Genomic DNA, 13861 nt, shown 5'->3' on the forward strand with positions numbered 1-13861 from the left:
ATGCATACATCATACTTCCAATTGCTGAGGCATACGGCACCTTCACCATGTGTGCACGTTCTTCCTCCGTCTTTGGTGACTGTTCTTTGGAGAGTCTGAAATGAACACCTAAAGGTGTACTTACTGGTTTAGCATCTTGCATGTTGAACCTGGAGAGTACTTTGTTGATGTACTCAGCCTGTGATAACATCAAAGTCTCCGACTTGTGTCTCTCTTGATCTCATCCCAAGAATCTGCTTTGCAGCGCCCAGATCCTTCATACAAACTGCTTCGACAATTTTTGCTTCAAGTGTATAATCTCTTGCATGTCTGAGCCTGCAACGAGCATGTCATCAACGTACAATAATAAAATAATGAAGCTGTTGTCGAACCTCTTGATGTAGCAACAATGATCTGCTTGGCATCTGGTAAAACCACTGCTACCCATGAAACTATCAACTTCTTGTACCACTGTCTAGAGCTTGTTTTAAACCATACAAGCTCTTCTTCAACCTGCATACCAGGTTTTTCTTGCCTGCCTCTATGAAGCCTTCTGGCTGCCTCATATAGATTTCTTCCTCCAAATCACCATGAAGGAAAGCTGTCTTTACATCTAACTGCTCAAGATGTAAATTTTCTGCAGCTACAATTTCAACACCAGTCTGATTGTAGACAGTTTCACGACTGGAGAGAAAATTTCATTGTAATCAATACCTTCTTTTTGCTGAAAGCCTTTGACAACCAATCTTGCTTTGTAACGTTTTCTCCCATCGTGCTCTTTTGATCCTGTAAATCCACTTGTTATGGAGCGCTCTCTTGCCTGGTGGTAATTCAGCTAATTCCCACGTCTGATTTGACATAAGCGAGTTCATCTCATCTTTCATGGAAGACTCCCACTTGACTGAATCCTCCACTTGCATTGCTTCATCATAACACTCTGGTTCACCATGTCAGTCAGCAACAAGTAGTGTAAGAAGGTGAATACCGTTGGGTTGGTTTAGGAATTCTGGAGGAGTCTCAGTTCTGGTGTGCCTGGTTCTTCCTCTTGAACTGCTTCAGGACTGATCTGAACATCATTTTCAGAAATCTCCTCGAACTCAGCAAATTCCTTTGTTTCAGCCTTGGTATTACTTGATTCTGCGGTTGACTGTCTTTGTACATCACATTTTCATTGAAAATGACGTCTCTGCTTCTGATGATCTTTCGATTTTCGTAGTCCCAAAACCGGTAACCGAACTCATCACCGCCATAACCAACAAAGGCACATTTGTTGGACTTAGCATCAAGTTTACTTCTTTCAGCAGAGTCTATGTGTACATAAGAAATACAACCAAACACTCTTAAGTATGAAAGGTTTATTTCTTTCTTGCTCCAAGCTTCCTCTGGTATTCCGCCATCCAAAGGAACAGAGGGCCCACGGTTGATCAGGTAAGCTGCAGTGTTGATAGCTTCAGCCCATAGAAATTTGGGCAATCCGGCATGTATCCTCATGCTTCTAGCACGTTCATTCAGAGTTCTATTCATGCGCTCTGCTACGCCATTCTGCTGCGGTGTTATGGGAACTGTTTTCTCCATCTTAATCCCATGTTTGCGCAGAAATCTCTGAATCTACTGTCTCTGTACTCTCCTCCATTGTCAGACCTCAACCTCTTGACTTTCAAACCAGTTTCATTTTCCACCATGGCCTTCCATTTTCTGAAGGTATCAAAGACTTCTGATTTCTTCTTCAGAAAATAAACCCACACCTTCCTTGTTGAATCATCGATGAAGGTGACATAATATAGTGAGCCTGCAAGAGATGGAACGGGGATGGTCCCCATACATCAGTATGAATCAATTCTAACCTTTCTGCCTTGGGTGCCTTGCCAATCTTTGCAAAACTGACTTTCTTTTGTTTGCCAAAGATGCAATCCTCGCATAGTCCGACATCCACATTCTTTAGATCCGGCAGCTTCCCTTTTGACAGAAGTATCTTCATTCCTTTCTCGCTCATATGGCCAAGCCTTTGGTGCCATAGGTTTGATTTTCCATCAGCATCTGCTACTGCAATGATATTCTCTAAATTTGAGGTTACATAGAGAGTACCAGTCTTCTTACCACGAGCAATGACGAGTGCTCCTTTGGTAATCTTCCATTCACAACCTGAAAAGGTTGTACTATATCCTTCTCCATCAAGCTGTCCAACAGAAATCAGATTTCTTTTGAGGCCAGGAATATGTCTCACTCCTGTCAGCTTCCAGGTGGTCTGGTTTGGCAGCTTTAGTCGGATATCTCCTTTTCCGACGATCTTCAAGGTTTCATCATCAGCAAGATGAACCTTCCCAAAATCACCACTGATATAGTTCTCCATGATTTCTTGGCATGGGTGGAGTGGAAAATGCCCCTGAATCCAAGATCCATGATTCAATCGACTGTTGACGCTTAGAATCATGGCATCACTGTTCCTCTGTCACGTTGGCAGATTCCTGTGCACCGGTATCTTTCTTCAGTGCTCGGCAATCTCTTTTAAAGTGACCTTTCTTGCCACAATTATAACAGGTAAAATCTTTCTTTCCCGTTCTGGATTTTTCCCGTCTGGATTTGGATCTGCCACGATTTGAATTTCTTTCTGAAGTTCTCCCTCTGGACTCCGTGTGCAAGGCTGAGGAGGTTGATGCTTCACCCGATTCTCTCCGTCGAATTTCTTCGCTCAGTACCAGATCCCGAACATCGTCGAATTTCAATTTACTATTTCCCGACGAGCTGCTAACTGCTGTAACAGTAGCATTCCAACTGTCTGGTAGAGATAAGAGAATTAAAGCTCGAACTTCATCATCGAATTCAATTTCTACAGAACTCAACTGGGTTGTGATTGTGTTGAGTTCATTCAGGTGTTGAGCCACTGATGCCCCTTCCGTCATCCGCAATTGAATAATCGCCTCATCAAGTGAACTTTGTTCGAGGCCGATGGCTTCTCATACATACTGGAGAGAGCTGCCATAAGACCTGCCGTGGTCTTTTCCTTTGCTATGTTGAAAGCAACATTTCGGGATAACGTCAGTCGGATAACTCCGAGGGCTTGTCTGTCGAGAAGAGCCCAATCTTCATCCTTCATGCCCTCTGGTTGTTCCTGAGAGGGGTTGATATAGATTTTTCTGGTACAGAAAATCTTCGATCTGCATCTTCCAAAGCCAAAGTCCGCACCATCGAACTTTTCAATTTTCATCTTCCCTTCGTCTGCAGCCATCGCTCCCACTCGAATCTGGCTTCGTTTGGATCGTTTTCTGACAATTTCTGCGAACGCCGTGTATTAGAACACCTCCGTCGACAAACTCGTATCGCCGACCGAATTTCACTATTCACATGAATAGTAATGAATAGTAACCTCGCAGAAAATTGACAAAATTCACAACCAAAAGCTCTGATTACCAGTTGTTAGGAATATAACGAGAACAAGTAATTTCCCTATTATAAAAAATAAAAAATTACAGCAGCCCCCCTTAGCAGCCCCCTTAGCAGCCCCCTTAGCAGCACATGTGTTTTATTAATTTTCAACACTCGAGTAATTTTCGTTTTTGGAAAAGTTTTCTGAGATAGTTCCTTTGTTTACCCCAGGTTCCTTGAGAAATTTCAACAGGACATACCGGGAAAGGGAGTGAAAAGACAATTGGAGATCCTCTGCAATGTATATGCTTTGCATCTTTTACACAAACATCTAGGAGATTTTGTTGCAACAGGCTGCATTACCCCGAAGCAAGGTGCACTAGCAAATGAACAGCTGCGATTTTGTATGCTCAGGTTTGTTTCAATACTCCGATTTCGTTAACACGGTGCTCAGCTTTGGAAGGCTGCAGTGAATCCACTAAGTTTATCTCATTTTCTTCTCAGGTCCGTCCAAATGCCATTGCCTTGTCGATGCATTCAATTACACTGACCACTACCTTGGCTCGATCCTCGGTTGCTACACGGAAACGTCTATCAAAAACTCTATCAGGAAGCATGGAAGGATCCTCTGAACGATACGGTCGTGCCGGATGGTTACCTTGAGTATATTCGGCCAATATTGAAGCAGCAAATTCGCACTGCAAGACTGTGATGAACAAAGTAGCAAGCCGTTTAGAAACGTATATTAGGCCATTAAAGTGATGAGATATCGACCACCCGAGAGTAAGGGCAGGTTCACTGCTCTAGGCAACCTTCTGTTTCTACGATCTCTTGGATTATGGCATTAGATATACTACAGCCATAAAATTATGGCATTTTTAGATATTAGTCTTAAAATCGTGGGAGTATTAAGGACATTTTTTACCCACGCGAGTAGTTCCCTGGTAAGCTCATTATATATTTAAGTGTTCTTGGAATTCAAAGCAACTTACGAGTATTGTTTATTTGAATAAATCCACAATCGATTGTTAAGTGCGATTAACTTTAAATACGTACCTTAAATTCAAAGTAACTGTTGTAAAAGTAGAGCTTCAGGTAAACTAAGGGGTAGTCAGTTAATCTTAATGGTGAACAAATTCGTTTTATTAAAAAAATATAATTCAATTTTAAGTTGATGCTACAGTTAACATTAACTTATCGAAAAGAAAATTAGGTTTTAGTTTATATTGACTGTCTCTTTTTGTCGTCTTTCGATGAATTTTCGAGCGAAAAGATCATTTAATTATTGCTCTTCTCATTTATTATTATTTAAATTCGTCTAAAAATCTTTCTATATCTTCAAATTGTTAGTAAATCTTAATTAAAATTAAAATTTAAAATTTTTTGATCTATCACTATCAATTATCAGATCAACTTGAACTTAAATTATATTAATTTTCTAGTCAAATAGATTCTTCTCATTATTTGGATTAATTGACGATTGTTTTGTTAATTAAAAATTTGGTATTGACGGTAGCTGTAAATTTAGAGCCTTATGATTTTCTTTGGGAGAAGATTTTAATGTGTCCTGTTAGTATTTTTTAACAACATTGATCATAATAAAAAATAAAAAGTTTAACAACTGTAATAAAATTTTAAAAGTTTAGTAGCCACATAAAAACACCTAAACTAGTTTAATGGTCATTAATACAGTTTACTCGGTATATAATTAACTTAAAGTTTAGTTTAAATATTTAATATGTATATAAAAATTATTAAAAAGAAACAGAATGTAAAAGAGGGATAAAAGTATATAATTACCCTTTCAATGTATTAAAAATATTATGTTTAACCTATGCTTATATTAAATATATTAAATATATAATTTTATTTAAAAATAATTAAAAAATAACTTAATAACTACTTAAAAATTTCAGTTTATTAATTGTAATATTGCATAAAAAGTAAAAAAACAAATAATAAATTAATAATGACAATTCATAATTCTAACTGCCGAAAATCTTTCACTGAAGCTGCTCAACTAAAAGCAACCTACTATTTTATTTCTCATTACATATAGGTTAACTATTTTTATATTCGTCTTATCGAAACTTCTCCATCCAAAAGACCCCATGCCTTAAAAACGCGCCACGTTTCCTTCTCCCTTTTATTTGAAATAAAAAAACTCAAAATCAAAAACCCTTTCTCTGTATCTCTTTTCTGAGCAAAGCAAAAACCCTAATCTCTTCATTTTGTTTACCGTCAAATTTATAATGCTCCCTCACTCCTACGCCGTCAATTCCTTTCCCGATCCCAAGAACTCGCCTCCGCAATCCTCGCCTCCGCCGCCCCCTCCCAGATCTCCGCCACCTGCGCCTCCGTCGATTCCTTCCTACAATCGCATACACCAGATCAGTCTCGCCATTTCTTCTCCCATCACCTTCCCCACACTAATTTGCAAGCTCTTCGGCTTCGATGACGTCACGCCACCACCCCACATCCACCGACTCAGAAACCCAGCTTCCCCAGTCCAATGGCTGGATCGAACTTGCCTCCCAATCTAATCACGCGGATTTATCCTCTAAAATATTCTCCCTCCTTTCCCCGAATGGAACCTTGATGAACTCAATTTCAGCCGTTGATAGACTTTCCCTCGTCAAATACGTTTTCCCTGTTGAACGGCTCCCTGAGTGGGTCCGGTTCATGTTGTCGAACGAAAAATATTGCCGGGTTATATCCGATTTGTGCCCTTTCTTTAAAGGTAAATCAAAGAAGATACGGTTAAGGCTCTTTATGTCAAATTCAACTGAATGTTTTCGAATACTATCTGTTTTGGTTCGCTTATTATCCCGTTTGTAAAGGCAACGGTGAGAACTTGGACTCGAACACTGTAAAAAGAAGAAGTAAGTTTAGGTTAGAGAACTGGACGCTCAATTCCGGGGTTTTCAGGGTCAATTAAGCGTGAAATGGAGCAAAAATGAGAGTAATCTGTATATACAGCTTTTATTTGCTTATCTTCGTGCATTTGTGCCTATATTTGATTTGGGTGCTCACCAACCCTATCGTAGTTCAATTTTGAATCACTCTTTGAAGTGTGATGGTTCTGTTATTCGTGCCGAGCTTTTGGTCAAGATTTTCGTGCAGTATTGGTTGGTTGATAATGATTTTTCTCCATTGCCTGTTAATGTATGCAAATCTTTTGGTGTGTCGTTTCCATTTAGGTCAGTGTTGGGGGAGATCCCACCAACAAGCGGGCTGGGTGAGGTGGTGAAGTTGTTTGTGAAATACTTGAATTTGAGCTCAGTGATAAGTATGGATGGGTTTGACAATATTGAGTATAATGAAAGTCCAAGTTGGAGGATTTCTGGTGGTTTTGATGGTGGGATGCCAAGGGACTTTGTTTCCTTGTCACCTTCTGTGTGTTCCGTTGGCTCTTGGAACTCCTGGATACAAAGGCCATTGTATAGGTTTTATTGAGAACATTCTTATTCTCTCCTGTGGGAACTTCAATAAAGAATATATCCCAGTGTTCTCTGTATGGGTTAGTTATATGGAGCCTTGGACAATCAGCTTGGATGATTTTGCAGAGCTTGAAGCGGTTGTCAATGGAACAAGTATGGATGTGAGGAATCAGGAAACAGACTCAAATTTCTGGATATTCTCCGGTATGGCAAGCTTTTGTGTTGTCTAATTTTCTATATTACAGTTCACTGGTTATGCATTTCGTTGGGTTTGCACACAAGTTCCTTCATCAAATCCGAAAGTAATATCCCAGATGGTATTGAAGGTTTGCTTCTTAACTGTAGCATTTTACTTCGATTAAGTGAATTTTCTGTCAATTCTTTTATGGTTGTACAATAAAAGCTCCTCTAGGCACCACTAGGTGCCCGATGAAATGTGCCTCACCCGAAAGGGTCTAAGGTGCAATGATTAAATGTCTAGGACCATACCTTGTAGCACTGGTATTATCATGTATAGAGGGTACCGTACTAGATTAGGAGCTATGGTTATTTCATGTGGGCTCTTTCCTTTTGGTTATCCCGTTCATGTCTTATTGCTATTGTATAACTTTCCTATCATTTCCAATCATGGTTGAGTATCCTTTTATAGGCTATCAACAGTGTGTTGGTAAGGTTTAGATAACAAGAGAAGTATTGAGCTGAATGCTGAACTAAGGTAGACAATACTGTACACTTGGTAGTGATTGTTGGTGTATGTGCCTGTTTTCTTATGATTTAAGATAGATTGCCGTCTTCTAATATTTTTATTTTCTATTTTCTTCTAAGATATTTTTCATTCTTTCTCTTGTTTTACAGGTTATAAGTTTGCTGACATCCTCTAAAGAGCTGGTTGATCTTATAAAGAATGTTCATTATAAACAAGGTGGATCAAGCAGCCCTCAATGGCCTGTATAGATTTGTACCTTCAATTCGTGAACAATTGAAGTAGATTACTGACCGGATCCCTCCATGCTTTTTTCCTCTTGCTTATCAATTTCAGCAAATAGGGGTTCATAAGTGGAAGTCCCAATCTATGGGTTTTATTTTTTTTAATATAATTTGATTTATGGTTTCCCAATAGTTTCTGATGTGGTTCTTTGGCTGTTCCCTTAACTTTTTTTTTTGAGACTGAGCATATATGCACTATTGTCTGACCTTTGTCTGGTGTTTTTAGGACTGGGAGGATGGTTTATGTGAAAGTGATGCTGATGGATCTTTCTTACATGAGGAATTGGAACAAAGATCTAAAACTCTTTAGTGATGGGGAAGATGGGGGACAACGACTACTTCAGGTTTTTGTAACTTCTAATATTGTAATTGTAAAGCTGCAATTGCACTTTCTATAATATATCCCTATACCTGTCGTCATCCGCTGTCAATGATTTTGTTCGTGCAGTTGTTTATATTTCGTGTAGAAGCTGAGCTGCAAGGTGATGATATGGTACATGCAGTAATAGATTCATTAAAAGAAAAGGTGAGCTACTTGTTTGGTGGCTCTATGGTGAAGCCAATTCCAATTTCACCTGAACTGAGACAGTCTCAACAATCCGTGATGAACTCTTCAACCCAAAGAGTTGGCAACCAAACCTCAGCTAATGTCACATACAGGGGTGAGTGGATGAAGCGCCCAATCTCTGATGATGAGGTTGCATGGCTTGCAAAGTTGTTTATTTGGTTATCCAGTTGGTTGAACGAAAGCCTTGGACTAAACCGACCGGAAGATAATGATGTTGTTCAAGTGGTCCTATGTGGATCTCCCAGGTGATGCAGTAAACCTGAGCAGACCAGGTGAGACCGCAAAAACACTGGTTTGCTTAATTGGTTCATGGCTATTAACGATGGGTACAACAACAACGATTAATGAGAAAAACGGTTTAAGGATAAATCTTAGGGTCTTGGCTTCCAAGAAGGTGGTGACGTTGTTGCTCTTGTTTGTTGTATATATGAAGAAAGCTTTTGGATTGTGTCATTGATATTGTAAATAAATCAAACACAACAATCGGGAGAAATGGTTTTTTCTCCCCCACTTTTTTTGGGTTTGACCCCTCTTTGTGTTCAAAGCAAAGTGAAGCAAAGAAAGAAAATTTTCAAATCCCTTTGTATTCTCTTTACTTTTTTTGTATTCGCTTTGTATTCGGCGTGTACGCTAAAGTTTTTTAGGGGATAAAGGAAATGAAAAGAAGAAAAATGCAATACCAAGTCAAATGGACCAGTTATCTGCTTGCTTTGATATCAAAGGTGAAGTTTACTATGACATGTTTAACTCCAAATCTCTTGCACTGATGAAATCAATGATACGGGAGGGCAGATTCAGAATTCTTTTAAGGTGGCCAAATGGACCAGTATTCTTTTTATTGTACTAATTTAAAATTTCATAAATTCTCAAGGGGTATAAAGATTTTTTTTTTCATTTTGCGGGGTCAAGGCCGGTTTCGCCTTTGCCGATAAGATGCACGGTAAGTTTGGCTTTTACGTTTCGAGTTTAAATTTCATTGAATTCATATCTTAAGGTATGATCGTAAGAACATATAATGATTAGGGTAAATTTATGCACTTATAAAAAAATAATTTTAAAAATATATTTAATTAGTAGAGTATAATTATATGAAAGAATTTCGATTTTGAGAAATTATTTAACAATTACTATTTATATTATATATTTAATTCAAATTAAATGGTACCAGTCAACTTAACGTTAATACAGTTGAGAATAAATTAAGGATTTTGTAAATTAAGATTTGACTTTTAAAAAATCTCATTAAATTTATAAAATTTTCAATATATTTTAAGCTTAAAGTATATAAATGGTTCCCAACTATAGAGTGTTACTTTGTTAAGTCAATTGATTAATAAAAATTATAAAATGGTCTCCTGGCTATAGAATATTTTTTTGTTGAGTCCCTTGACTATTAAAAGTTACAAAATGGTCACTTGATTATTCATATGTTTTAAACTCATCTTTTTTCTTTAAAAAATCAATAGTTGTTTGAGTTGGACGTTAACATGTCGACTGAAATACGAAAAAATCATTTTTTAATGATGTATACCACTACTGTCGTTGCTTTTAAGCATTGTCTCAACGACATAATACAAACATGGAGTTGATACATAAAATACAACTCAAACGATTTTGGGATCATATTTTATCATATCACAATCAACATGTTAATACCCTACTTAGATGGTTATAAAATTTTTATCGAAAAATGACTAGTTTGGAACATATGAATATTTGGGTGATCATTTTATAACTTTTAATAGTCGAAGGACTCAATAAAGTAGTGGCCTATAATCAGAGGATCATTTTGTAATTTTTAATAGCCGAGGGATTCAAAAATAATAATACCTATAGTTGGGGATCATTTATGTACTTTACCCTATTTTTAATTAGATTTTTTTTAAATTTTCCCATTAAGTCTATATTTTTTAAAAAATAATTAGATGACTAATTTTTCTTTTATTGTTTTTACTTAAGCCACTCTTAAGAAATTCAATTGGACTTCTAAAATTCTTTAAGATTTTTATCTTTTCATATTTTTGTAATATATTAAAGAAAATAATTAAAAATACTACTTAAAAATTGAATAAAAAATAATAAATTTAAAAATAATAAAATTGAAGTAGATAATCCGACGAGGCTATGAGAAGCTTCTCTTGCTATAGTGAAAAACAATTTTGAAACACGTAGAGACTTAAAGCTTCGACCAATAACATGACACCATGTCATCAAGATACTGTATGGACCATATCAAATTTAAAATGACTAAAAAACCATCGAGTAATACTCTTCGTCCCGCATAGTTCATCCTACAATGTCAGAATTTGTCAAGGCCAATTACGTAACTTAAGTCTTCACCTATTTAATTCCCAGATCGCTACTTTTAAAGAACAAACGCAGAGCAAATAATTTCCTAATTTTATTTATTTATTTTCCTTTATGAATTTTTGTGATTAAACTGTTGAAGTCGGATTAAATCTCGAAATCGAAGTATTTAACTTCAAATTCGAGACCTCGTCGTCCATGGCCGCCCCCTTTTTTCCACTCCTTTCAACCCTACGTGTATCAGGTAACATTCTTTAAAAAAATTCTTCGTACTCTCAAGTCTTGCACTGAATTTTTGTTTGTTTCATGAGAAAAAGGTAAAATCACAAGGAAATTGAATTTTGCTTCTTGGAAAAGTGTCGTGAAATTTTAATGGAATTTAGGCTTTACTTTTGCATTTGATCTCGCATTGTTGAAGAATTTTAATTGGGATTTCCTTAAATAGAGTTGACTTTGATTCCGTTGTCTTGAAATTGATCCGTTTATAATCAATTTGTAAACAAACTTGTATAGACTGCTGTGATCAGAGTGTGAGAGTAGCTAGTTCGAATGCCAAATTGGGGAAACAGTTTCCCGATGAAACTAGAATGATAATGTTGTGTTGTTTAAATATCTCAGCGTGTATATTTATTACGTCATAATCTCTTGTTGGTATAAAATTTAGAGTCCGCAAGATGCTGTGACCGCATTTCAGATATTGGGTGGTGAAGCTCAAATAGTTCAGGTACTTCCTGATTTTTATCGAAGAATTTTCTTTTAGTTTAAGCATTTGACCTCATACCAACGATTATGATTTTTTTTAAACTTTGGTGATGATTCTTTCATTTACCAGATAATGCTGATGCCACAAGAAAAGGTTATTGCAAAACCCGGTAGGTTATTTAGTCTCTATTGGATTTCTTGGTTGGGTTAACACTACTATATTTGTATGTTTTAGTATAGGAAGATGGTCTTGATGCAGGATATCGTCATAATTCTAGTACTTCTTTGTGATCATAAGCTAATGTTCTTGGTAAAATTATGAATGGTGAGGCCTTCTGGATATTATAATAAGTAAATTGTTGGATGCTAGGCTAGGTGTTCAGCATATATTCTGGAATGCTACAAATTTCTAATGCCAAGAATATCTTGTAGTAAATAGTGACTAGAAGTGTCAAAAGTTCAAAAATGGAGAAGTTTTACTATCAATTAAATTATCTATGTGTATTCTATCGATTTTGCTTATAATTAAGATCACATTAGATCTCTGCAGAAGATCAATAAGGAGAACTGCTTAATCGATAAGATGATTGGCTCGAAGCATTCTGTTAGTTATTGCTTGTTATCATGCAGACATTAATTCTTCTAAAGTTGACCTGGAATGTAACAAAATGCAGGTTCCATGTGCTTCATGTCTGGGTCCATTGAAATGGAAAATACTTATGTCCCAGAAAATGAGGTAGGCATGTGGCATTGGCTTTTTGGGAAGAGTATAACTAGTATTGCTCTTTGCAATAATGGTCCAAACGATGGATTTGTTGGCATTGCTGCACCTTCTCTTGCAAGGGTTCTTCCGGTTTGTGTTTCAAACTCAAAATTTTTATATACATATTTATAGCACATGTCAAGCTTGAGTACTTCATGATCCCAAATTGCTGTTTTGTTATCGCTAACTATGAGTTATATTGTTCCTGGTTTGTGTTTACTTTGACAGATCGATTTAGCAATGTTTGGTGGAGTGCTTTTATGTCAGGTAGCTGACTTGTTCATGGAAATTCATTTTTTCTGCAAATTGAGCTTTGTTTTTCATTGCATTAGCTGGAATCTTTATGTCATCTTGTAAGCTTGTTTTGTAGCCAGATGCATTTCTTTGCTCTATCAATGATGTGAAGGTTAATAATACAGTTGATCAGCGGCCACGGAATGTTGTAACCGGTGTAGAGGTGATGTAATGATAAATTAATTTTTTATCATTTTCCCTTCTTCTCTTAGATTCATACACTTGCTGCGTTCAAAGATCTTTATCAGTTTTCTGTTTCTTTGGTTATTCCTCAGTTTTCTAAGCTTTGTGTATCTGTGAATTTGATGGATGTGTTACTGGCAACAGGGATTTCTGAGACAGAAGATATCTGGCCAGGGGCTTGCATTTATCCTTGCTGGTGGATCTGGTATGTATCTTTTCTTTGTTCATCCTTTTATTGCCTTTTGAGTTGCTTGAGTTCAAAGATAGCACGTTACAGGTCACTAAATAGCATGTTTTATTTTCCTTATTTTTCATATCTTTTGATCTCGTTGTTCTAAAGAGCATGGTTGCCAACCATTGATGATTGATAACATATTCCTCTTTCTAGTTGTTGCAATCTATTGAAATAAATTTATACACATAGGTAAACTGACCATTGGGATTCCGGGGGGTCTTTCCTTTGCTAGTTGTGCAGAAAAATCTTGAGGTGGGGGAGGTATTGGCAGTTGATATCTCATGCATAGTGGCCCTTACTACATCCATCGACGTTCAAATCAAATACAATGGTCCAATAAGAAGAGCAGTCTTTGGGGTAAGCTGCTTTCAATTAATATTTTTACCCGCTCGATTAACGGTGGTTTAGGAGTTCTGGTGCATGTATGTTCCTTTTACAATTGCGTGCTTTCAGTTATCGTTGACGGTATATTTCTAATGACGAAAAATATTGATTACATATGGTAAGAAGTCGGGGCTTGTTTAAAAATGTACATTCCGAATCTTCTATTATGAGCACACTGTCACTGGTTGATAACACCCTACTTGCTCGATGCACGTGACTGGGATTTGCATATGCAGCCATTTAAATTTTGTGGTTCTTTCGATGCAACCTTGCAGGGGGACAATGTGGTTACAGCTGTTCTAACAGGACCCGGAATTGTATTCATCCAGAGTTTGCCATTTCATCGATTTTCACAGCGAATCGCAAGGTAAAAATCCAGTTGCACCATCCACAAAACTTGTTGATCATAATTTCACTTTCCATGTCTTTTCTTTACTCCATTTTCACCAGCCACGAGGTTTTATTAACTAGGAGAGGATTCTGGTTTTGCAGGGCGGTTACATCTCCCAACATGAGAGAAAATCCAAAATTCTTCGTTCAGATAGGCATTTTCTTTTTTCTAGCCTATGTGGTGATTGTATCTTCCTTAATATTGACCGATGTGTGAGATTCTCTTTCCCTTTTTAATTTTCATCGACCAACTTATGATTCTTTTC

The 13861-nt window shown here is 37.0% G+C and overlaps 1 protein-coding gene and 1 pseudogene across 1 annotated transcript; both read left to right on the forward strand.

Moving 5' to 3' along the window:
* The first annotated feature begins 3573 nt into the window (after positions 1-3573).
* LOC120155138 lies at positions 3574-8794 on the forward strand (annotated as a pseudogene).
* A 231-nt stretch (positions 8795-9025) lies between these two features.
* LOC120155264 lies at positions 9026-13861 on the forward strand. Its single transcript, XM_039166839.1, has 11 exons — positions 9026-9163; positions 10811-10888; positions 11309-11368; positions 11477-11516; positions 12021-12199; positions 12338-12376; positions 12480-12566; positions 12731-12791; positions 13054-13178; positions 13481-13572; positions 13698-13861. Exons 1-11 carry the CDS (start codon positions 9026-9028, stop codon positions 13810-13812), a joined length of 1014 nt encoding a protein of 337 aa, XP_039022770.1. The 3' UTR covers positions 13813-13861.

Source organism: Hibiscus syriacus, unplaced genomic scaffold (assembly GCF_006381635.1).
Source record: "Hibiscus syriacus cultivar Baekdansim isolate YM2019G1 unplaced genomic scaffold, ASM638163v2 tig00111166_pilon, whole genome shotgun sequence".
NCBI lineage: Eukaryota > Viridiplantae > Streptophyta > Magnoliopsida > Malvales > Malvaceae > Hibiscus > Hibiscus syriacus.